Raw genomic sequence first — 24,356 nt, forward strand, 5'->3', positions numbered from 1 at the left:
ATGTTCAACTATCGGCCGGACTCTCCTCTCAAATACCCCGGCATAGGCCTTACCAGGGAGGCTGAGGAGTGTGATCCTCCTGTAGTTGGAACACACCCTCCGGTCACCTTTCTTATGAAGGGGGACCACCACCCCAGTCTGCCAGTCCAGAGGCACTGTCCCCGACCGCCACACAATGTTGAAGAGGCGTGTCAACCATGACAGCCCCACAACATCCAGAGACTTAAGGTACTCAGGGCGGATCTTACCCACCCCCGATGCCCTGTCACCGTGGAACTTTTTAATCAACTCGGTGACTTCAGCCTGGGTGATGAAAGAGTCCAACCCCAGCCTCTGCTTCCACCAGGGAATGCGTGATGGCAGGATTAAGGAGATCCTCAAAATACTCCTTCCACCGCCCAATAATGTTCCCACTCGAGGTCAGAAGCTCCCCAACCCCGCTGTAAACAGAGTTGGTGAAGCACTGCTTCCCCCTCCTGAAGCGGTGGACGGTTTGCCAGAATCGCTTAGAGGCCAACCGGTAGTCCTTCTACATGGCCTCCCCAAACTCCTCCCAGGCCCGTGATTTTGCCTCTGCCACAGCCCATGCCGCGGCACGCTTGGCCTCACGATACCCATCAGCCGCCTCAGGAGTCTCACAAGCCAACCACAGCCGATAGGACTCCGTTTTCAGCTCGACAGCATCACTGTGTCCAATGTTCGCGGATTGCTGCCACAACAGGCACCTCAGACCTTACGGCCACAGCTATGGGCAGCAGCATCAACAGTGAATGCGGAGAACATGGTTCACTCAGACTCTATGTCTCCAACCTCCCCCGGAATCTGTTCAAAGCTCTACCAGAGGAGGGAGTTGAATACATCCCTAGCCGAGGGCTCCGACAGACGTTTCCAGCAAACCCTCACTATGCGCTTGGGCCTACCAAGTTGTCCGGCTTTCTCCTCTTTCAGCTGATCCAACTCACCACCAGGTGGTGATCAGTGGACAGCTCAGCCCTCCTTCACCCGTGTGTCCAAAATATGCAGCCGAAGGTCTGAAGACACGACAAAGTCGATCATCGACCTCCTGCCTAGGGTGTCCTGGTGCCAAGTGCACTGATGAACACACTAGCACAGAAGTCCAATAAGGAAACACCACTCATATTCAGATCAGGGAGGCCATTCCTTCCGATCACGTCTCTCCAGGTGTCACTGTCATTTTCCATGTGGGCGTTGAAGTCCCCCAGCAGAATAATGGAATCCCCAGGAGGGGCACAATACAGCACCCCCAACAGGGATGCCAAGAACGCCGGATCCTCCGCACTATCGCTCTGCCCGTAGGCCAAAACGAGAGTCAGAGACCTGTCCCCAACTTGAAGGCGCAGGGATGCGACCCCCTCATCCACTGGGGTAAACCCCAACACGAGACAGCTGAGTTGGGGGCAACAAGCAAACCCACCCCAGCCTTTACCCGCGGGCCACTCCAGAGTAAAAGAGAGAAAATAAAATCTGCAAGTGCGGAAAAAAAAACTTGAACATGAATAGTAGTTTTGAACTTTTTTTTTCCTTCTCCAGTTGCAAAACTTTTTTCCAGTTTTCAAATTTTTTCGGGGGAGGTTCAAAATAATTTTTCATGTTACATTTTTTTTCTTTTGAACAAACTTTATGGCCCCAATTTAGTTCCATAATTCAGCAATAGTGAACCTTTCCAGAAGAAGCCGGTCAACCAAAATTACTCCCAAGAGTGCATCAATGATTCAACCAGGAGGCCAGAACATCATCTAAAGCTCTGAGAGAGAGAGAGAGAGAGAGAGAGAGACAGACAGACAGAAAGAGAGAAAGAAACAGACAGACAGAAAAAGAAATAAAGAAAGAAAAAGAAAGAAAGAAAGAAAGAAAGAAAGAAAGAAGAGTGTTCCTTAGCAAACTAATGAAATACAGGGGTTGGACAATGAAACTGAAACACCTGTCATTTTAGTGTGAGAGGTTTCATGGCTAAATTGGACCAGCCTTATAGCCAGTCTTCATTGATTGCACATTGCACCAGTAAGAGCAGTGTGTGAAGGTTCAATTAGCAGGGTAAGAGCACATTGTTGCTCAAAATATTGAAATGCACACAACATTGGGTGACATACCAGAGTTCAAAAGAGGACAAATTGTTGGTGCACGTCTTTCTGGCGCATCTGTGACCAAGACAGCAAGTCTTTGTGATGTATCAAGAACCACGGTATCCAGGGTAATGTCAGCATACCACCAAGAAGGACGAACGACATCCAACAGGATTAACTGTGGATGCAAGAGGAAGCTGTCAGAAAGGGATGTTCGGGTGCTAACCCGGATTGTATCCAAAAAAACATAAAACCACGGCTGCCCAAATCACGGCAGAATTAAATGTGCACCTCAACTCTCCGGTCTCCACCAGAACTGTCCGTCGGGAGCTCCACAGGGTCAATATACACGGCTGGGCTGCTATAGCCAAACCTTTGGTCACTCATGCCAATGCCAAACGTCGGTTTCAGTGGTGCAAGGAGCGCAAATCTGGGGCTGTGGACAATGTGAAACGTGTATTGTTCTCTGATGAGTCCACCTTTACTGTTTTCCCCACATCCGGGAGAGTTTCGGTGTGGAGAAGCCCCAAAGAAGCGTATCACCCAGACTGTTGCATGCCCCGAGTGATGCATGGGGGTGGATCAGTGATGGTTTGGGCTGCCATATCATGGCATTCCCTTGGCCCAATACTTGTGCTAGATGGGCGCGTCACTGCCAAGGACCACCGAACCATTCTTGAGGACCATGTGCATCCAATGGTTCAAACATTGTATCCGGAAGGCGGTGCCGTGTATCAGGATGACAATGCACCAATACACACAGCAAGACTGGTGAAAGATTGGTTTGATGAACATGAAAGTAAAGTTGAACATCTCCCATGACCTGCACAGTCACCAGATCTAAATATTTTTGAGCCACTTTGGGGTGTTTTGGAGGAGCGAGTCAGGAATCGTTTTCCTCCACCAGTATCAAGTAGTGATCTGGCCACTATCCTGCAAGAAGAATGGCTTAAAATCCCTCTGACCACTGTGCAGGACTTGTATATGTCATTCCCAAGACGAATTGATGCTGAATTGGCTTCAAAAGGAGGCCCTACACCATTCTAATAAATTATTGTGGTCTAAAACTAGGTGTTTCAGTTTCATTGTCCAACCCCTGTATGTTCAAACTTGCATCAACATTAGACAACGAACAACAGAGACATTAAAGTAAATTTGCTGTAACTTGTCAACAGTTGACATCATGGCTGCAGTGTGCAGGTGTTTTATACCTTTATACATTACTACACCTCTTCTTTTTAAAGCCTGCATTTAACCTGTTAAAATGCTCTTATGCGTCTGTCTCACCCGAATGTCTTCAACTAAACTTTGCAGTCCGATCTGCTGCTTCAGTTTATTTTGGCTGACAGAAGGCTAAAATATGCTCTCAAGACACTTACGCTGTGATTGACAAAGTGGGAAATGTTCCCTAAATGAGCTGCATCCACAGTGTACACATCTTCCACATAATCAAGATCAAAGAGGTATGTAGAGCCTTGGCGATCGTAGAAATGACCCCTTCTCTCTGCTTCATCTGTTGTAATGATCTGAGGAAAACAGAAAACCATTTTTTCTTTTAAATACTGCAGTTCACTCAAAGTACAAGGATTTTGATTTTCCTGTGCTAAAGTAATAAGTTCCTCGACACTACAAAAAAAGATACAATGATTTTAAACATGAAGAATCATTATATTAAACTGTATTGTATCCTCAAATTTGTCATAGGGATAAATGCAACGTCTCAAAAATTTAAGATTCAGTATTTGGATCATATGACAAATGCTTTACCATTGAGCTAGAGGTACTCCACCAAAATATGTCAGACAAACCTAACTAGGTCTCAAAATGTTGCAGCTTTGAAGAAAAACTTTATCCAATTTGAATAAATAACTGAATCTGACTCCAATGTACAATGGTTAGGATTAATTGGAATGTATGTACCTGACTTTTGTGAAGTGCCTTAAGACGACGTGTTTTGAATTGGCGTAATATAAATAAACTGAATTGAATTGAAATTTCGTAAAATTCAGTATGTCAGATAATTTATTACAGGTAATGCGGTAGTGCAAGCCAAATTATGTTTTTTCATTAACCTTTGTAGGTAACAATGGAGCACTATTACTGTAGGTCTGGAAGTTAGAGGCTTGCAATGCCAATGTTTTTCTCTGCAATCAGGTATAAAATAATTCACTGACTGCATGGCCACCCAACACCTGTGCTCCACACACAGGGCACACGTGTAAAAGAACCTGCCCACAGCAAACTAAAAAAAAAAAAAAAAAGAAACTGTTGGTTCCTTTGAATCAGAACTGAATACACCCTTTACTGTAGCTTTTCACCAAAGAGTCTCAGTATGTGATAAACTTGTCTTTGTCCTGCCTTATAGAGGTTAAATAGAAAGTCCAACTCATACAGCATGGCACATTACCAGGAGGCGACTGGGGCTTAGTGGGAAGAGTAGTTGTCTTTTAGCCCAAAGGTTATGGGTTCTATTCCAGCTTCTTTCTGCCACATCATTGTGCCCCTGGGAAAGGCACTTACCCCCAAGTTGCCTACCGATATGCATATTGGTATGAATGTGTGCGCGTTTGTGAATGCAATTGGGTGAATGTTGATCTAATGTAAAGCACTTTGAGTGGTCACTAGGACTGGAAAGTCGCGATATAAAAGTTCAGTCCATTTATCATTTACATCAACGGAGTTTTTCCTCTCCACTGTCGCTACATGCATGCCCAGTATGAGGGATTGCTTCAAAGTCAATGCCAGTGACTGTCCACTGTCGCTACATGCTCATCCAGGAGGAGTGACTGCTACAAGTCTCTGACTCGATGCAATTTGCTGGCTTTCCTTAGATAGAAAAAACTTTTATCCAATTTGAATAAATGACTGAATCTGACTGCACTGTTCAATAGTTAGGATTAACTGGAACGTATGTACCTGACTTTGTGAATTTCTTTGAGACAGGTGTTGTGACTTGGCACTATAAAGAAACTGAATTGAATTGAAAACTGGATCAATAAGTTCCATTGCCAGCGACTCCCAGCATAATCTTAAGATCACTGGATGTGATTCAAATGGACAGGTAGTTACTCTAAGAGCGCTTGACAGGGCTGTAGAAGGTCCATATAACTTAAGATTCTGTCAGGTTGCATCCACATAATTCCTTTTTTAGGATTTCATGTGACAGGCCAACATTAAGTTGAGCGTAACTGTAAAGGATGCATGTTTTTCTTTAGATGTATGATCAGCCCCCTTTATTCTGATATGCCCAAAGAAAATCTAACTTAACCAATTGCTTTCAGAAGTTCTCCAATTACTAAACTGAGTCCCCTGCGTATAATGTATTCAAACTATAAATCCAGCAGTTAAATGGGAGACTGAGTGGGGGCCTCGTACTCGTACTCTTCTGCTTTATCCGGGACCTAGTCGTGGGGGCAGCAGACTCAGTAGGGACACCCAGACACCACCTCCAGCTGCTCCGGGGGGAGCCCAAGGCGTTCCCAGGCCAGCCGAGAGACATAGTTCCTCCAGTGTCTCCTGGGCCCCCTCCTGGTGGGACATGCCTCGAACACCTCTCAAGGGAGGCATCCAGTATAGATGCCCGAGCCACCTCAACTGGCTCCTCTCGATGTGGAGGAACGGCGAGCAGGAAGCCTGCAAGGGCCTATTGTAATCGCAAGAATTCTTATTCTTTCTTTCTTTCTTTGTTTTTTCCGTTGCGTCTTTGCGGGGCAATTTGCGGACTTTGCCATGCACCAAAACGCGTAAGATTTTACCCAAAACTGTCCCCCGCGTGAAATTCTTGTTCCGTAATGTCGTTGTCAATGGCCGTGGCCAAACCACTTAGCCACGCCCCCAAACGTGAGATAGGCCGAACCGTAAGTCGTAGAGATCTGAAATTTGGCACACTGCCAGAGCTCCTCAAACCAAGAAAAAAAGTCTCTTAAGGGTATGCCCTAAAATGCACAGGCAGTCGGCCATTTTGGGTCAAAGGCCAAATTATGGCCGTTTTTCACTTTTACTCACCTCGAACTTTAACGAACTCCTCCTGGGGATTTTGAGCTATCGGCTTCATATTTGGTCAATATGCAGTTAAGGCATGGGGGATTAAAAGTTATCAAAATCCTGAGTTTTCGGCCATGATTAGGGGGCGTGGCTGGGGCACGAACTTGGCATTCGCGCTGAAAGTGAAAAATTGCAATAACTTTCCCGAAGAAACACCAAATCACACCAAAGTTGGCATGAAGGAGGACATTCGGGTTCCTGACGATCCCATGGGGTCATATGCTGACATCATCAAAGCCACGCCCCCTGAGAACAGGAAGTCACTTTTTCAGTGGGAAAGGTGCCTCTCTGACCCTCTTCACCCAATCAACTTGAAAGTGTGTCAGAAGACAGATAACTAGTGGGTCTAACTTCGTTTGAAGCTCAGTAACTTTTCATAAAAGGTGTGGCCGTGGTGGCGTGGCGAAGTTGGACGTCACGCCATGGCCACACGTTTGGCTTTAATTTTCACATACATCATCTGATCTGCACCAAATTCAATGTGATTGAACCTAGTCCAGTCCCCAACAGAGATCTGATTACATATTTGGTGGGCGTGGCCTAATTCGTCCACCACGCCCCCTAGAAAATTAAAAACAAAATTAGCCCCAAGCCATGCTTTGACCTAGGATTGTGAAATTTGGTACACATATGTAACTTCTCAGGACCTACAAAAAAAGTCTCTTGGAGCATTGGTCCAAACCCCACAGGAAGTCAGCCATTTTGGATTGAAGTTGCCATTTTGACCCCATTTTTGCTGTTTCTAACCCACGTATCTGAGCAAACTCCTCCTACAGCTTTTGACTTACAGACTTGAAAATTACTCAGCATACTCTTAAGGCACTGGGGATCAAAAGTTATCAAAAGCTTTTTGATACATAAAAGCGTGTACATCAATGCCTCAAAATATGACTTCTCGCCATGAAACACAAAACTGTTATAGTTTCTACAAGGAAAGTCACAGAGACATGAAAACGTTCTGGGATTTATCCATATGTTGACAGGAACAATATTCAATGGTCAACTGCTGACATCATTGAAGCCCCGTCCTCTGAGAACAGGAAGTGTAATGTTTCACTAAGTGTGGCCCATATTTGATCTCCTTCACCTAAAACTGAAACTGTCTCCAATGACAGATAACTCAATGGTCTAACTTGGTCTCCAGTACTGATTGGTTTAGCTTCAGGGTGTGGCTGTGGCAGCGTGGCGAATTCTGAATTCTGATACCACGCCGCGTCCATAAATTACACATGCATGGTCCGATTTATTCCAAAATGAATATGGTTGATCTTTGGCAACCCCCAAACAGCTCTATTGGATTACATTGGAATTTGGATCAACAGCATCCCCTAGGACACTTCAAGGGCTATATCTCCCTCATCCATCATCGGATCCACTTGAAATGTAGTATACATGATCATGAGTTAATGATGGACATGTTGACACTGTCAATTGATGACATCGCTTTAGCCCCGCCCACTAATAAAAAAATGAGTATAGCTTCCATCAGGAAGATCCAATTTTCTCCAAACTGAATATGACTGATCTTTGTCAGCCCCTAAACAACTATATCGGATTACATTGGAATTTGGATCAACAGCGCCCCCTAGGATATTTCAAGGGCTATATCTCCCTCATACATCATGGGATCCACTTGAAATGTACAGGGGTTGGACAATGAAACTGAAACACCTGTCATTTTAGTGTGGGAGGTTTAATGGCTAAATTGGACCAGCCTGGTAGCCAGTCTTCATTGATTGCACATTGCACCAGTAAGAGCAAAGTGTGAAGGTTCAATTAGCAGGGTAAGAGCACAGTTTTGCTCAAAATATTGAAATGCACACAACATTATGGGTGACATACCAGAGTTCAAAAGAGGACAAATTGTTGGTGCACGTCTTTCTGGCGCATCTGTGACCAAGACAGCAAGTCTTTGTGATGTATCAAGAGCCACGCTATTCAGGGTAATGTCAGCATACCACCAAGAAGGACGAACCACATCCAACAGGATTAACTGTGGACGCAAGAGGAAGCTGTCTGAAAGGGATGTTCGGGTGCTAACCCGGATTGTATCCAAAAAACATAAAACCACGGCTGCCCAAATCACGGCAGAATTAAATGTGCACCTCAACGCTCCTGTTTCCACCAGAACTGTCCATCGGGAGCTCCACAGGGTCAATATACACGGCCGGGCTGCTATAGCCAAACCTTTGGTCACTCATGCCAATGCCACCGTCGGTTTCAATGGTTCAAGGAGCGCAAATCTTGGGCTGTGGACAATGTGAAACATGTATTGTTCTCTGATGAGTCCACCTTTACTGTTTTCCCCACGAGGTGACTGTGGCTCAGTAGGAAGAGTAGTCGTCTTGCAATCAGAAGGTTGTGGGTTTGATTCCAGCTTCCTCCTGCCATAGGTCGATGTGCCCCTGGGCAAGGCACTTAACCTCAAGTTGCCTACCGATCTGCGTATCGGTGTATGAATGTGTGAGCGTTAGTGAGTGCAATTGGGTGAATGTGGCTCTAGTGTAAAGCGCTTTGAGCGGTCTGTATGACTGGAAAAGTGCTATATAAGTTCAGTCCATTTACCAATTATCTGGGAGAGTTACGGTGTGGAGAAGCCCCAAAGAAGCGTACCACCCAGACTGTTGCATGCCCAGAGTGAAGCATGGGGGTGGATCAGTGATGGTTTGGCCTGCCATATCATGGCATTCCCTTGGCCCAATATTTGTGCTAGATGGGCACATCCCTGCCAAGGACTACCGAACCATTCTTGAGGACCATGTGCATCCAATGGTTCAAACATTGTATTCTGAAGGCGGTGCCATGTATCAGGATGACAATGCACCAATACACACAGCAAGACTGGTGAAAGATTGGTTTGATGAACATGAAAGTGAAGTTGAACATCTCCCATGGCTTGCACAGTCACCAGATCTAAATATTATTGAGCCACTTTGGGGTGTTTTGGAGCAGCGAGTCAGGAAACGTTTTCCTCCACCAGTATCACGAAGTGACCTGGCCACTATCCTGCAAGAAGAATGGCTTAAAATCCCTCTGACCACTGTGCAGGACTTGTATATGTTATTCCCAGACAAATTGACGCCGTATTGGCCGCAAAAGGAGGCCCTACACCATACTAATAAATTATTGTGGTCTAAAACCAGGTGTTTCAGTTTCATTGTCCAACCCCTGTAGTATACATGATCATGAGTTAATGATGGACATGATGACACAGTCAACTGATTACATCATTTTAGCCCCGCCCACAAACAAACAAGTGAGTGCAGCTTCCATTAGGAATGTCCCGATTTACTACAAACTGATTATGGTTGATCTTTGTCAGCCCCCACACAGCTCTATTGGATTACATTTAAATTTGGATCAATAGTGCCCCCTAGGACACTTCAAGGGCTATATTTCCCTCATACATCATCAAATCCACTTGAAATGTAGTATACATTATCATGGATCAATGCTGAACATGTTGCCACAGTCAGTTCATGACATCATTTCAGCTTTGCCCACTAATAAAAAACAAAGAGCAGCTTCCATCTGGAAGGACCGATTTACTCCAAATTTTTAATGCTTCTCGACAGACCAGAACTCTGCATGACCGAAGATCATATGGCATGACGCTCACAGTGCCACCAAGAGGCGACATTTGGAACTGAACAGCAGCCTTGTCAGTGGCGTGCTGCACGCGATGCCAGGCTCCCGCGGTCGCTGCACAGGCAGAGGTGCGCTGATGTGCGAGGGCCTTCAATGCTGCTTGCAGCTTTAATTAAAATTGGTTTTATGCAATGTTTTAATTTCATGAAAGCCTGAATTTGGTGTTTTCATTAGTTGTAATCCCGAGTCATGAAAATGAACTGAAATTTCACACTTTCACTGGGTGCTCATCTGAAAAACCATACACTAAAGCACGCCCTTCTATTTTAATACGGTAAATTAAAGGTTTGCCCATAATGACAACATCCAATCAGAACACTCTGTTAAGCTTATTGATGAAAACGTTGGTGCTTTTTTTTTAAATCGTTGGTGCTTTTTTTAAGAGCCTTCCTCATAACCTCCTCATAACCATAAAACTCCAACAGCTAAAACTTATCAACTTATGGGTACCACAAAAAACACTATAATCTCATGTTCTCTAAAAGACTCTGCATACAAAAGGCATTCTTCAAGAAACTGTGGAATTATTTCCCACCACAGAACCTAATTGTGAATCCAAAAAAGATTTGTTGTTTTTATTATAATGTTGTCTGAAGCTCCTTATGAACTCTGGGTTAAAAGCAAAAGGATGTGGGGCTAATTAAGAGCTGTGAACTAGAGATTGTCACCCCTAAATCTGTTATTTGTCATGCCAGAAATAATACACTCTTAAGTCTGAAGGTATTTAATCCAAAATTTTAACTCTGCAGAAAGCTGACAGCAGTATTTAAAGCAGCGGTCCTCAACCTGTGGTTTCTGCCCACCTGAGGCTCGTGAGCCATATATTGTGGGTCAGTGAAGAAAATTGAAATAAATCAATAAAAAAGGTATGCAATTTAACTGAACAGAGCTACATTCAAATGGAAAGAAAAACTGAATACTACACCTGGTAAACAAAAAATCTAAGCCAGTGATTGGTTAGGGCATTGAAATCTAATAATACTGAAAATTACATTTCTACTCCAGGGAGAACAGATGGAGGCTCAAGGTTGTTTTGGAGCCAGGGCAAGAATTCAGGAATTAAAATCCTAGGACACACATTTATTTGGCATAAAGGCAGGTAAAGCCCATAAAAAAAAAATGAAGCCCACTCTTTTAGCACTAAAGAGGAAGAGCAACCCAAACTCCAGTCTTCTCCCCAGAGAGGAATTTAAATATTATGACAACTTTGATGAGTTTAATTTGTTCAAATAAATGTTTAATTTGTAGGACTTAAAGGTTAAAACAAAAGATAAATCCTACACTACCTATGATGACAAGATATATTTTCAGATTACAACAAAACATTTTCAAATTACTAATATTTAAAATAATGGAACCTTTGTCACCTTTTGAATTATAAAAAAGGGGTCCTAATTTTCTCCCCCAACTCTCAAAACTTGAATAGCCCTGATTTATACAAAATTTGTTCTGTTTTCCTTTTGATGCAATATGCTGGAATGAAATCTAATTTGGGATTAAACTTCCTTGTTTATTTTTTTTTGGTTAAATTTCAACACTGCTGTGTTTGTATTAGTATTTGGGTATAACATAAATGATCAAAACCTTCTTAAAACAATTGCCTGCATTTAGCCCGAGCAAAGAAAATCCTAAATACAGCGGTGATCAAATTTAACTTAACAAAAGAGAATTATAACAACAAAAGTCCAGTCACCACAGAATAAAATGTTTTGACCTGGCTTGGCTGTCGGAGATGAAATAATCCCCCTGGCTCCATGAGTGTGTGTTCGGATGGATTGATGGCTGGAGTGGGGAGAACAAATATTTGATACACTGCCGATATTGCAGGTTGTCCACTTACAAAGCATGTAGATGTCTTAAATATTTATCATAGGTGAACTGTGAATGACAAAATCTAAAACAAAAATCCAGAAAATCACATTGTGTGGTTTTAAGAAATTCATTTGTATTTTATTGCATCAGATACATCAGAAAAACAAAACGGAGAAGTGATGTCATTCTATGAAACGTGATTTATTCATGTGTTAAAACCACTTAAGTTAAATAAGGGACGGGATAAGTACATAATTATTTGTTTTAATTATGGTTATAAAACAGAAGTAAAAAATGTAAGTTAATAAGGGCAGCTGGTGTCAGTGTAAAAATGAAGTGATTTATGTTACTTTTAAGAGGCATGTTTATTTGTTTTTGTAAGTCAAACTGGTAGACGCAGCTGATTGTATTTTGTATGTTTCAGTTTCACCTTCCTTTCAACGTCATTAAACCTGTGGACAAGGAGTTATCCGTCTACAGAGTCTTGATGTTAAGGAGCAATTTAACTTGCTGTCAAGTCATGTAGAGCACATATGATGAGGACAGTACAGTGAAACTACAGCTCTCAGTTGGGCAGGATAATGCAAGGTGGTGTAAGCTGAAACAAAGGTAAAGTAGCCATACACAACCAGAACACATGGCAGAAGAGACATCGTCGTGGAAAACACGTTCACAAGCCTCATGCTCTGCAGTGGAATCTAGCACCTCATCAGTTGGGTCAGCTGCAGCCAAGGCTAGAGGAAAAGCGGATGCTGTGAAAGCACAACTGGCCTTTGTTGAAAAGGAGGTTGCCATGAAACTAGAGCAAGCCAAACTAGAAGCTTCCATAATAAAACTTAAGTATGAGAAAGAGACTGCTGCAGCCATTGCTGAGGCAGAAGCCCTCGAAGTTGCTGTCAATTTGGACTGTGGAAAACAGAGCGGCAAATTACGCTCGGATCTTACTCCCTTAGACATTCCGGCATGCGCAGAGCAATATGTTCTCAACCAAAATCAGATACAGGAGACTGTTGGACAGTCTTGTGCTGATGGTAATCTAGTGAAAATAGAGCCAAAGCCTGGTTGCAAGATTTCATGTTTTCAGCTGAAACCAGAAGCTACCCCCTTCCTTCCGAACTACATTCCAACGGCATTCCAGTCTCTGCACATTGCTCCTCAGAATCTCCTGGATCAAAGACTACCTGACAAACAGACCACAGTTTGTGAGACTGAAGGGTTGTGAGTCTAACCAGGTAGTCAGCAGCACAGGAGCACCACAGGGGACTGTACTCTTACCATTCCTTTTAACTCTGTACACCGCAGACTTCCAGTACAAGACAGACTCCTGTCATCTGCAGAAATACTCGGATGATTCTGCAGTCGTGGGGTGGATCAGAGATGGACAAGAAGCTGAGTACAGGAAGGTGGTGGACCGCTTTGTGGCATGGTGTGGAAACAATCATCTCATTTTGAAACGTGACTAAAACAAAGGAGATGATTGTAGATTTTAAGAGAAACAGGAATAAGTCAAAAACTATTTCTATCATGGGAGAAGAAGTGGAGGTGGTGGAGGAGTATAAATACCTCGGTGTTCACCTGGACAACAGACTAGAGTGGAGATGCAACTGTGAAGCCATCTACAAGAAGGGACAGAGCAGACTGTACTTCTTGAGGAAGCTTAGGTCCTTTGGTGTTTGCAGCAAGATGCAGCATATCTTCTATAAGTCTGTTGTGGAGAGTGTGATCTCTTCTACCATCATCTGCTGGGGAAGCAGCATCAGAGCCAGGGACTTAAAAAAGCTCAACAAGCTGATAAAAAAGGCTGGTTCTGTTCTGGGGACTACTCTGGAACCTCTGGAGATAATTGTGGAAAGATGGATTCTTCATGAAATGAAGAACATTATGGAGAACCCTGAGCATCCTCTTCATGAGACTGTCCTACAACAATAGAGTGTCTTCAGTCAGAGGCTTCTTCAGATCTGCTGCAAGACGGAGCGCTACAGGAGATCCTTCCTGCTCACAGCCATCAGCATCTACAACGGCTCTTTGAGGAAACCTTCATAATATGAGCTACAACAACATTTAATTTCCCTTTGGGATTAATAAAGTATTTTTGAATTGAATTGAATTGAGAACCCCCCAGTCTATGGAAGGGAGGTGTCTCAAGATGTTATGATGCAGCATAATAATGGTCCTGACACCCAATATTACAGACCTTCAAATATGACACCGTCTCATCCACAGTTTACATGTACAAACAACAGCAGCTCGAATGTGAGTGACTTTGTTCGATACTTAGCTCGTCGTGAGCTCGTGGCTATGGATTTGTTGCAATTCAATGACAAACTGCAGAACTACAGAGCCTGGAAATGTTCTTTTAAGTCAGCTACAGTGGGCTTAGATCTGTCACCAAGTGAAGAGATGGACCTCCTGCTTAAATGGCTCGGGAGAGAATCAGCGCAGCATGTAGAACAGATTAGAGTCATACATATAAATCGTCCACAAGCAGGGCTGAATATGATATGGGACAGGCTCGACGAAAACTATGGATCAGCAGAAGCAATTGAAGATGCTCTGTTCAAACGCATAGAAGACTTTCCGAAAGTAACCAACAGATCACTCCAAGCTAACAAAGTTAGGTGATCTTCTCATGGAACTCCAGTCAGCCAAATCTGAGGGCAATTTATCTGTCTGTCTTTTCTTGACACAGCCAGAGGCGTCAACCCAATAGTGAAAAAGCTACCATATCATCTACAAGAGAGATGGGCAACACTTGGTGCAGCCTACAAACAACAAAGAGGTATTCAGTATCCTCCCTTTTCTTATTTTGTGGACTTCGTGTGCCAGGAAGCAAGGATTGCCAGTGATCCGAGTTTCGACTTCGTTTCTCACATGGACACATATCAGATGAGTAAAGTAGCTCCAAGGTTAAACAAGTTAAAAGAAGTATATGTTCACAAAACTGAAATCTCTCCTCAAGGCTGCACAGATCCTGACAAAACATTAAAACCTAAGAATGTGACAAATTGTGCCGCATACATAGAAAACCTCACCCTCGTGCATTTAAAGAGAAATCAATTGAGGATCGTATGGCACTGCTAAGAGAGAACAACATTTGTTTTAGGTGCTGTTTGTCATCCACACATTGCAATGAACTGCAAGATCAAGCTGCAATGTGCAGAGTGCAGAAGTGAGAAGTTGTACTGTCCGCCAACAGGGTGCGGTAGCTTGGACAACGCGAAAGGTTAACAATTTGTAAAAATTCAGTAACTTGATCATTCATAATTACGCAGCGCAACAATCCCTGCAAGTTTCAAGCAACACAGCTTTTGTTTGCTTTTCCTCTTGTACCGCTGGGGGTAGTAGAAGCCAGCCAGTAGCACACACAATTTCCTCATTTAAATAGGGCAGTCTGCATCTCTTCAGAATCAGAATCAGAATCAGAAAAGCTTTATTGCCAAGTACGTTTTTGGACATACAAGGAATTTGTTTTGGCGTAGTCGGTGCAATACAATACAAATTAAACAGTATAAACATATCTACAATATAATATAAATATATGTGCACAGTTTTAAGTGAGTGAGAGTAAATATAGAGCAGTATAAGATGCAAGAGCAATACAACAGTGCAGGTGATCTGCACCTATTATCCATTGCAAGTGCAATCATTGAAAATCGCATGCGACACGGCCACTTGTTGCACATGCAATACTTTTTTGTGCAAGTAATTTAGCGACCCCTATTTGGGATCTTTGAAGATCATGGCCTTTGTGTTTTGTCTACATAACTGTCAGAATGTACAGTGTAAATTCCTTTGACAAATTAGTCAGAAGATTCATTCTTTTGCTTTTGCTGGATACGTGGAAAGGTTCCATGTAATTATTAAAGTCATTTCTGCTTGATGGAAAAGGGAAAAATGCAAACAAAGTTATTTTAACCTTAAGTAACTGAAACAACTGTGGAGAATAAAAGAATCCTAAAATATAGACTGCAGCATATCTAAAAGCTTGACACCACCAAGTGATGCAGTGGATATAATGCAGGCTCAGGATGGACGAGTCCCTGGAGGTAATAATAAACCATTGCATTTGCATTGCATGCCAGAAAAGTAGACATAGGTTTCATTTTGTTTTGGTGCAGTGAAAACATAGAATGGTTTATTCATTCTAGAACTGTTGATGGCAACAGATAAATCATAATTGTGTCAATATTAGGTCAAAATATGTCTTTATCAAATTTTAGAAATTGGAAATATTAAAGTAATGTTCTTCTTCTTCCTTGAATATTACTAATATTGCTGCAGCTTAAATGTGAAACAAAAAATGTTTGAAGATCTATATGAACTTGCCTCACCATACCTAAAACAGTATAGCTATTATTGTCAATGTTTGTCTGCAACCCTAGTTTCTCTCTAGGTGCAAGCTATCTACAATTAGCAGGATGCAGTCATAATACACCAAACACAACTAGGTTATTGGTTGTAAAAGGAGTTGAAAAGGAAGCGCCGTGGATACAGAGCAGGAGCAAAGAGAAGAGAGAGAAGGAGGAAATTCAAACCATCTCATCCATCGATTATGATGGGCAATGTGAGATCATTGGGAAAACAAGGTGGATGAACTCCAAGCCCTACAAAAGGACCTACCCGGAGTATCAGGAATGCAGTATTATGTTTAACTGTGACATGGCTGTAGGATCATATCCCTGACTCCATCATCTCTCTGACCATATGTGCAGACATAGATTTAAAGAGTAGTGGAAAACGGAAACGAGGTGGACTAGCAGTACTTGTGAACAACAGATGAGCACGAGCCAGAAGAGCTGTATACTTCTTGCTATCGTTGCTGCAGTATTCCCCGAAAACACAGGGGGCAGTATGCTAGATAACCAGTGGAAATGTAAGAGGGAGAAGAAGAGCTTTATGAAACACCAAAAATAGCTGTGTGCACCATCAAAAACATTTCTAATCTATCTGATTAGGTTTCTTGCAAAGTTTCGGATTTACAAGAGTAAAGACAATGAAGAGGAAACTTGCTTTTTAACCTCTTTGTAAAGAATCTAAAACTTTACCTAGATACACTTTCAGACCCTTAACAAAAAAAGCATGTTAATACGGACAATCTAACTTTGAATCTTGCATTTCTCTTACCCTTTTCTTGTTATGTTACTCTCTTCATGAAGAAGTGATTCATTTGTGCGTGACATTTTTGAACCTTTCAACTTCGTTCACTGTGAACGAAGAGTGGTACATGTCTGCGCAAAGCTACAAATATTCGGAGGTGCACGACCAGGCACTGCAAGAGCGAGCAGGGCCCTCACGCAATTGCGTCACTGTTGACACATGCACTCTCACGCCCTGTTCAATGTGTCAAGAACATAGCTTTAGCAGTAACTTTTCATCCATATTATTTACCCAGAGAATTCACCAGTGTTATTTTGGCAACAGTTTGGCAACAACCTTCAGAGAAGGAGACGGAATTATTGAGTATATGGAAGCAACTTAAAGTCCAGATAAGAGACAGCAAGGATGTTTACAAGAAAAAGCTGGAGAGCAAGTTACAGGAAAACAATATCAGAGATGTAGGGTCAGGGATGAAGAAGATCACATGTTTCATTTAGAAGGACGATCGGATAAATGTATGTCTGGACAGAACCAATAAACTAAACACATTCTTCAATAGGTTCAGTTCAGCATCCTTCTATCCTGCCCACAGCCAAACAAACATCCCACCCTTCTTTGACCAAAAGCTTTCCTGTCACACCTCAAATGTTTTATCTTCCATCTCAGCCATGGACCCTTCTGCTTCTACATGTTTGCCTTCAATCAAATCAGAAGATGCTGTGGATCCCTTTGCCTCCCTCTTCCACCTGTGTGTCTCAAGAAGTCAGATGAAGAGGCAACTGGAGAGACTAAACCGGAATAAGGCTGCAGGTCCAGATCGTGTCAGCCCTATAGTCCTGGAGGCCTGTGCAGAGCAGCTTTGTTAGATTCTGCAGCACCTCTTCAACCTGAGCCAGAAGAAGGTTACAGTGTTGTGGAAAACCTCCTGCCTTGTTCCGGTACCAAAGATAACTCACCCATCAGTCCTCAATGACTATAGAACTGTTGACATGACATCATGAATGTCCTATAGAGACTCCTGTGAGTAAGCAAACGATAAACTAACAGGACCCCCTTCAGGTTACTTATCACTCTGGAGATGGAATTGAAGATGGCATCATATACCTGTTTAACAAACCCACTGTCATCTGGACAAAGCCAGCAGCACTGTGAGGATCATCTTTGTGTATTTAATACAATTCAAGGTGATTTGCTTTGTCAGAAACTTCAGAAGACTCAGGTGAAGGCCTCAACAATCTCCTGGATCAAAGACTACCTGACAAACAGACCACAGTTTGTGATACTGAAGGGTTGCGTGCCTAACCAGGTAGTTAGCAGCACAGGAGCACCACACGGGACTGTACTCTCACCATTCCTTTTCACTCTGTACACCCCCGACTTCCAGTACAAGACAGGCTCCTGTCATCGGCAGAAATACTGAGATGATTCTGCAGTCGTGGCATGTATCAGAGATGGACAAGAAGCTTATTACAGGGAGCTGGTGGAGCGCTTTATGGCATGGTGTGGAAACAACAATCTCATCTTGAATTTGAATAAAACAAACGAGATGAATAGGAATGGGTACCGAACTCGGTACTTTTATAGGTACCAACCGAATTCCGTCAGTACTACCGAGTCCCTATTCACATAAAATCAAACGGTACCATGTTTGGGTACCTAAACGCATCATTGTGACACTGAGGGAGTGGAAGAGTGGGCAATTTTCCATGCCGGGCACGATCACAGCATGGCACGCACAAGACCGTAATGACGTCTGTTGGGATCCACAGCCATGGAAACAACATTAAAACTCCGGTACAAACTTTTCTGGAACTTTCAAAATAAATTGCATTTAACTGACTTCCAGCAACTGAGGAAAGAGGGGTATCAGCGGACTTCCCATGATGCCACTGGTTGTATAAAAGCACCCCTCTTTGCGGGACCGGGATCGGAGAGGCAGCGCGCTAATGTCTCTTTGCTGGCAAAAAGACAAACTCTTCAACTGGATCCAAGGGTGTCATAAGATCATGCGATCATATGCACAAGATAAGTAGAAATAAATCACTGTCTGCGTATCCAGTGATTTTCATTCATGAACGGGGAATTCAAGGTACAAGCATTGCTTGACTGTTCTCTCTGAGATCTGCAGAAGTGAACTGTTTCCAGAGTTCCCAGCACGACGCCGAGTGCAGCAGTTTCCCAAGGGAGGCCGCATCACCGTGGTAACATGCAGTTTGGTGGGCCCGACAGAGCGGCCGCACCTTCAAACCCCTCCGCAGCTAAGGAGGTTAGCTGTAGCTAACCATTGTTCACTCTGGATGCTTTCTTCAAACTTTGTCGTCGGCCGGACAACTCCTCAGCACGGTTCATGAGGTCAGGGTTTGGGGAGAACAATAATAGAGAGATATTTAGGATGAAATGATCTAAACGTTTTTAATTTTATGAAGTTTGGTTTTGTTTGTGTGAAACTCAGCTATCTTGGTGCTAGCAGTCTATCTGCAGCACACGTGCTCAGCTTTGTGTTCTTTGTTTGTATGTTTTTAAAGTTAAGACAAACTTTACTTGAAGGGTGATTTAAACAAAAGATTGATCATAACGTGCCGTCTGCGCTTATGCATTTTAACCCTTATATTAACCCTGGAATTTTAAAAGGTATGTGTTTGATTCTGGTGCTAAGCTATCAGCTTCTTTTGTTAGCTCAACTGCTAACCGGTAAGAACACATGCTTGCTGCTAAAGAATATTTAACAGAAAGGTTGTTAGATTTCAAGCTAGTGAATAATAGTCCCTAAACATTATTTTACTAAATCTGATAACCAAGTAAACACCATTAAGCCCCATTTCTACAGAAAGATTTGTCTCTTTTCCAAAATATTCCCTTAATATTTCTTTAAATGTTATTTTAATAAAGGCAGCTAATTAGACACCGTTGAGAAATGGTCATTGGTTTTATTCAGCAGATTATTCTTTAAAACATTATTTTATTAAATAATATTTGATCTGATCTTGCATTGTGAATGGTTGTCTAAACGTTTGCTGATTATTGCCTAAGTTGGTTCCAAGACTAACTTAACTTCATTTCCAGATTCTTCAAGATAATCCTTGGTTCTCAAACATAAATAACATTGCATGGTATTGTTGCATCACTCTTTTGGTCATGATTTTCAAACATCTTTAATGAACTTGTTTATATTGTACATAGCCTACTAGTCTCCGTTATTCTTTAATTCTGCTTGGTAGTTTAGTTGGATTGTTTTAGCATAGTAAAGTTTGTTGATTGAAATATGTTTGACTTTGTGTTGACTGTTTTGTTAATAAATTCTTGTATTTTAAGAAATTGTGTGAATTCATTCCATATGTGTGCAGAGTTTATGCTGTTCAATAATGTCAGAGCTTGTCTCTCACCTTTCTATTTTGTCCTAATACCATCGCCTTACTGGCCTGGTATTCACAGGACAACCTTTAACAGACCGAAATATTATTTGATCAAATATTAAATTATTAATATTAAATAATATTCTCAGATTCATAATCCCAACACGTCAGTAGCCGCTGCTACCGTCAACAAAGCAAGCACGGCTGACAGAAAGTGCTTGAAAGTGTGGCGCCAATTTTCAAAATGCGGTGCAGATTACGCTCGCTGCAATATATGTGATGCAGTGTGCAAGACCAGCGGCGGGAATACTTCTAATCTGAGGAAGCACCTGCAGCATTTCCCCTACCACTATTCAAGGGGGGTGCCGCCGAGAGGATCACGGCATGTAGTAACAGTATGTTTTAACAGTTAATCAGAATCAGCTTTATTGCCAAGTTCGTGCATACAAACAAGGAATTTGACTCTGGTACACCTTGCTCTTTTGTTCTGTTTTTGCATTACAGAATATACAAATTTACAATTTACAATGTGCAATATACAATGTACAGGTCCTTCTCAAAATATTAGCATATTGTGATAAAGTTAATTATTTTCCATAATGTAATGATGAAAATTTAACATTCATACATTTTAGATTCATTGCACACTAACTGAAATATTTCAGGTCTTTTATTGTCTTAATACGGATGATTTTGGCATACAGCTCATGAAAACCCAAAATTCCTATCTCACAAAATTAGCATATCATTAAAAGAGTCTCTAAACAAGCTATGAACCTAATCATCTGAATCAACGAGTTAACTCTAAACACCTGCAAAAGATTCTTGAGGCCTTTAAAACACCCAGCCTGGTTCATCACTCAAAACCCCAATCATGGGTAAGACTGCCGACCTGACTGCTGTCCAGAAGGCCACTATTGACACCCTCAAGCAAAAGGGTAAGACACAGAAAGAAATTTCTGAACGAATAGGCTGTTCCCAGAGTGCTGTATTAAGGCACCTCAGTGGGAAGTCTGTGGGAAGGAAAAAGTGTGGCAGAAAACGCTGCACAACGAGAAGAGGTGACCGGACCCTGAGGAAGATTGTGGAGAAGGGCCGATTCCAGACCTCGGGGGACCTGCGAAAGCAGTGGACTGAGTCTGGAGTAGAAACATCCAGAGCCACTGTGCACAGGCGTGTGCAGGAAATGGGCTACAGGTGCCGCAATCCCCAGGTCAAGCCACCTTTGAACCAGAAACAGCAGCAGAAGCGCCTGACCTGGGCTACAGAGAAGCAGCACTGGACTGTTGCTCAGTGATCCAAAGTACTTTTTTCGGATGAAAGCAAATTCTGCATGTCATTCGGTAATCAAGGTGCCAGAGTCTGGAGGAAGACTGGGGAGAAGGAAATGCCAAAATGCCAGAAGTCCAGTGTCAAGTACCCACAGTCAGTGATGGTCTGGGGTGCCGTGTCAGCTGCTGGTGTTGGTCCACTGTGTTTTATCAAGGGCAGGGTCAATGCAGCTAGCTATCAGGAGATTTTGGAGCACTTCATGCTTCCATCTGCTGAAAAGCTTTATGGAGATGAAGATTTCATTTTTCAGCACGACCTGGCACCTGCTCACAGTGCCAAAACCACTGGTAAATGGTTTACTGACCATGGTATCACTGTGCTCAATTGGCCTGCCAACTCTCCTGACCTGAACCCCATAGAGAATCTGTGGGATATTGTGAAGAGAATGTTGAGAGACTCAAGACCCAACACTCTGGATGAGCTAAAGGCCGCTATCGAAGCATCCTGGGTCTCCATAAGACCTCAGCAGTGCCACAGGCTGATTGCCTCCATGCCACGCCGCATTGAAGCAGTCATTTCTGCAAAAGGATTCCCGACCAAGTATTGAGTGCATAACTGTATATGATTATTTGAAGGTTGACGTTTTATGTATTAAAAACACTTTTCTTTTATTGGTCGGATTAAATATGCTAATTTTGTGAGATAGGAATTTTGGGTTTTCATGAGCTGTATGCCACAATCATCCGTATTAAGACAATAAAAGACCTGATATATTTCAGTTAGTGTGCAATGAATCTAAAATATATGAATGTTAAATTTTCATCATTACATTATGGAAAATAATTAACTTTATCACAATATGCTAATATTTTGAGAAGGACCTGTACTTCGAGAATCTCTCCAGTCCTGCCGTCACACCTTCCCTGGTGGAAGCAGAGAGAGTTGCACTTGTGAGTCATCCAGGCCAAAATCACAGAGGTGGTCAAAAGGTAATAATATTTTGAGAAGGACCTGTACACAATGCAATATTCTGCATTACAGAATATACAAATTTACAATTTACAATGTACAATATACACATATCTAATAGAAAAGGTGCATTTGCAACATCTGTATGCTGTTGTTCTGTACTCTATTGAATGTTCATCAGAGAAACAGCCTGGGAGAAGAAACTGTCTTTGTGGCGGCTGGTTTTAGTAAACAGTGCTCTGTAGCGGCGGCCTGAAGGTAAAACTCTAAACAGTTTATGTGCAGGGTGTGTGGGGTCTGCAGAGATTTTGGCAGCTCTTTTCTTGACCCTAGACCTGTATAAGTCCTGGATGGAGGGAAGGTCAGCTCTGATTATTCTCTCTGCAGTCCTGATTATTCGTTGCAGTCTGGACCTGTCCTGTTTTGTGGATGAGCCAAACCACACTGAGATGGATGAAGACAGGACAGATTGAATGATGGCAGTGTAGAAGATAACCAGCAGCTCCTGTGGAAGGTTGAACTTCTTGAGTTGTCTCAGGAAGTACAGTCGCTGCTGGACCTTCTTTCGAACAGTGTCTATGTGTGAAGACCATCTCAGGTCCTCAGAGATGGTGGTTCCTAAGAACCTGAAGTGGTCCACGGCCGATACAGTGTTGTTGAGGATGCTGAGGGGGGTGTATGGGGGTGGTGTTCTCTGAAGGTCCACCACCATTTCCACAGATTTGAGTGGGTTCAGTTCAAGGTAGTTCTGACCGCACCAGTGTACCAGCCGATCCACCTGCTGTCTGTATGCAGACTCATCACCGTCCTGGATCAGTCCAATGACAGTGGTGTCATCTGCAAACTTAAGGAGTTTCACGGACGAGTCCGGTGAGGTGCGGTCATTTGTGTACAGAGAGAAGAGGAGTGGGGATAGAACACACCCCTGGGGGGCACCAGTCCTTATTGATCTGGATAGGGAGAAGATGCTCCCCAGCCTCACCTGCTGCTGTCGGTCCGTCAGGAAGCTGTTGATCCACTGACAGGTGGAGGCTGGGACGTTGAGCTGGGTGAGCTTCTGGTGGAGGATGTCTGGTATGACGGTGTTGTAGGCCGAGCTGAAGTCTACAAACAGGATCCTGGCGTACGTCCCTGGACGGTCGAGGTGTTGCAGGATGAAGTGTAGACCTAAATTAACAGCATCATCTGCCGACCTGTTTGCTCGGTAAGCAAATTGCAGGGGGTCCAGCAGGGGGCCTGTGATGTCTTTCAGGTGCTTCAGCACCAGCCGCTCAAAGGATTTCATGACCACAGACGTCAGGGCTACAGGCCTGTAGTCATTTAATCCTACGATGGTGGGTTTCTTGGGAACCGGGATGATGGTGGATTCGTGTATTTTTTCTCCAGGTCTGTAATCAGCTCAGCAAGATGTTTTTCCGCGGCAGAAGTGCAGCCATGCGGTGGAAAATATGAGCCAATTATTATAAACGAGGAAAACTCTCTCGGTGAATAAAACGGCTTACAGATCACGGAAAATGACTCCAGATCCGGGCTACATGTTTTTCCCAGCACTTTTACGTCTCTGCACCAACTTTCATTTATATAAAAGCAGATTCCGCCACCTCGCTTCTTCCCCGATAGCTTCGAGCTGCAATCCGCTCTGAGCAGCTGGAAGTCCGGCAACAGCAGTGCGCGGTCCGGGATGTTTTCACTCAGCCATGTCTCGGTAAAGCAGAGAACCGCTGATCCGCGGAGGTCCGTGTTTTTACCGGTGAGAAGAAGCAGCTCGTCCATCTTGTTGTTGAGAGAGCGGACATTTGCCAGGTGGATTGAAGGCAGTGGTGTGCGAAGTCCTCTTTTGCGGAGCTTTACCAGCACGCTTTCCCCTCCACCGTTTTTGGCGCAGGATCCCATATAGAGCCGCAGCTCCGCTCATTTTAATACATCACGTCTCTTGCGTCGTCGCTACTCTACTTTCTATGGCCAAACTTGACAAAAGCTGGACGAAAACACACTACTTATACTCTGTGTCACCAACGCTGACGCCGACACTAAGTTAAGTGCACTTGTACGCAGGTGAACACAAGCTCCTGACAGC

The 24,356-nt window shown here is 43.1% G+C and overlaps 1 protein-coding gene across 2 annotated transcripts in view; it reads right to left on the reverse strand.

The window, feature by feature from the left end:
* Positions 1-24,356, reverse strand: part of LOC124875741 (histone-lysine N-methyltransferase SUV39H1-like) — a 40,995-nt gene that overhangs the window by 5,871 nt on the left and 10,768 nt on the right. Inside the window, exon 4 of one of the 2 annotated variants that reach the window (XM_047378148.1) lies at positions 3,464-3,610. The exons of the other annotated variant lie outside the window; for it this stretch is intronic. Within the exon in view, the coding sequence (XP_047234104.1) occupies positions 3,464-3,610 (147 nt within the window). The remainder of the gene's footprint in view (positions 1-3,463; positions 3,611-24,356) is intronic. 2 annotated transcript variants of the gene reach the window in all.

This window comes from Girardinichthys multiradiatus, chromosome 1 (genome assembly GCF_021462225.1).
Source record: "Girardinichthys multiradiatus isolate DD_20200921_A chromosome 1, DD_fGirMul_XY1, whole genome shotgun sequence".
In the NCBI taxonomy this organism is placed as follows: domain Eukaryota; kingdom Metazoa; phylum Chordata; class Actinopteri; order Cyprinodontiformes; family Goodeidae; genus Girardinichthys; species Girardinichthys multiradiatus.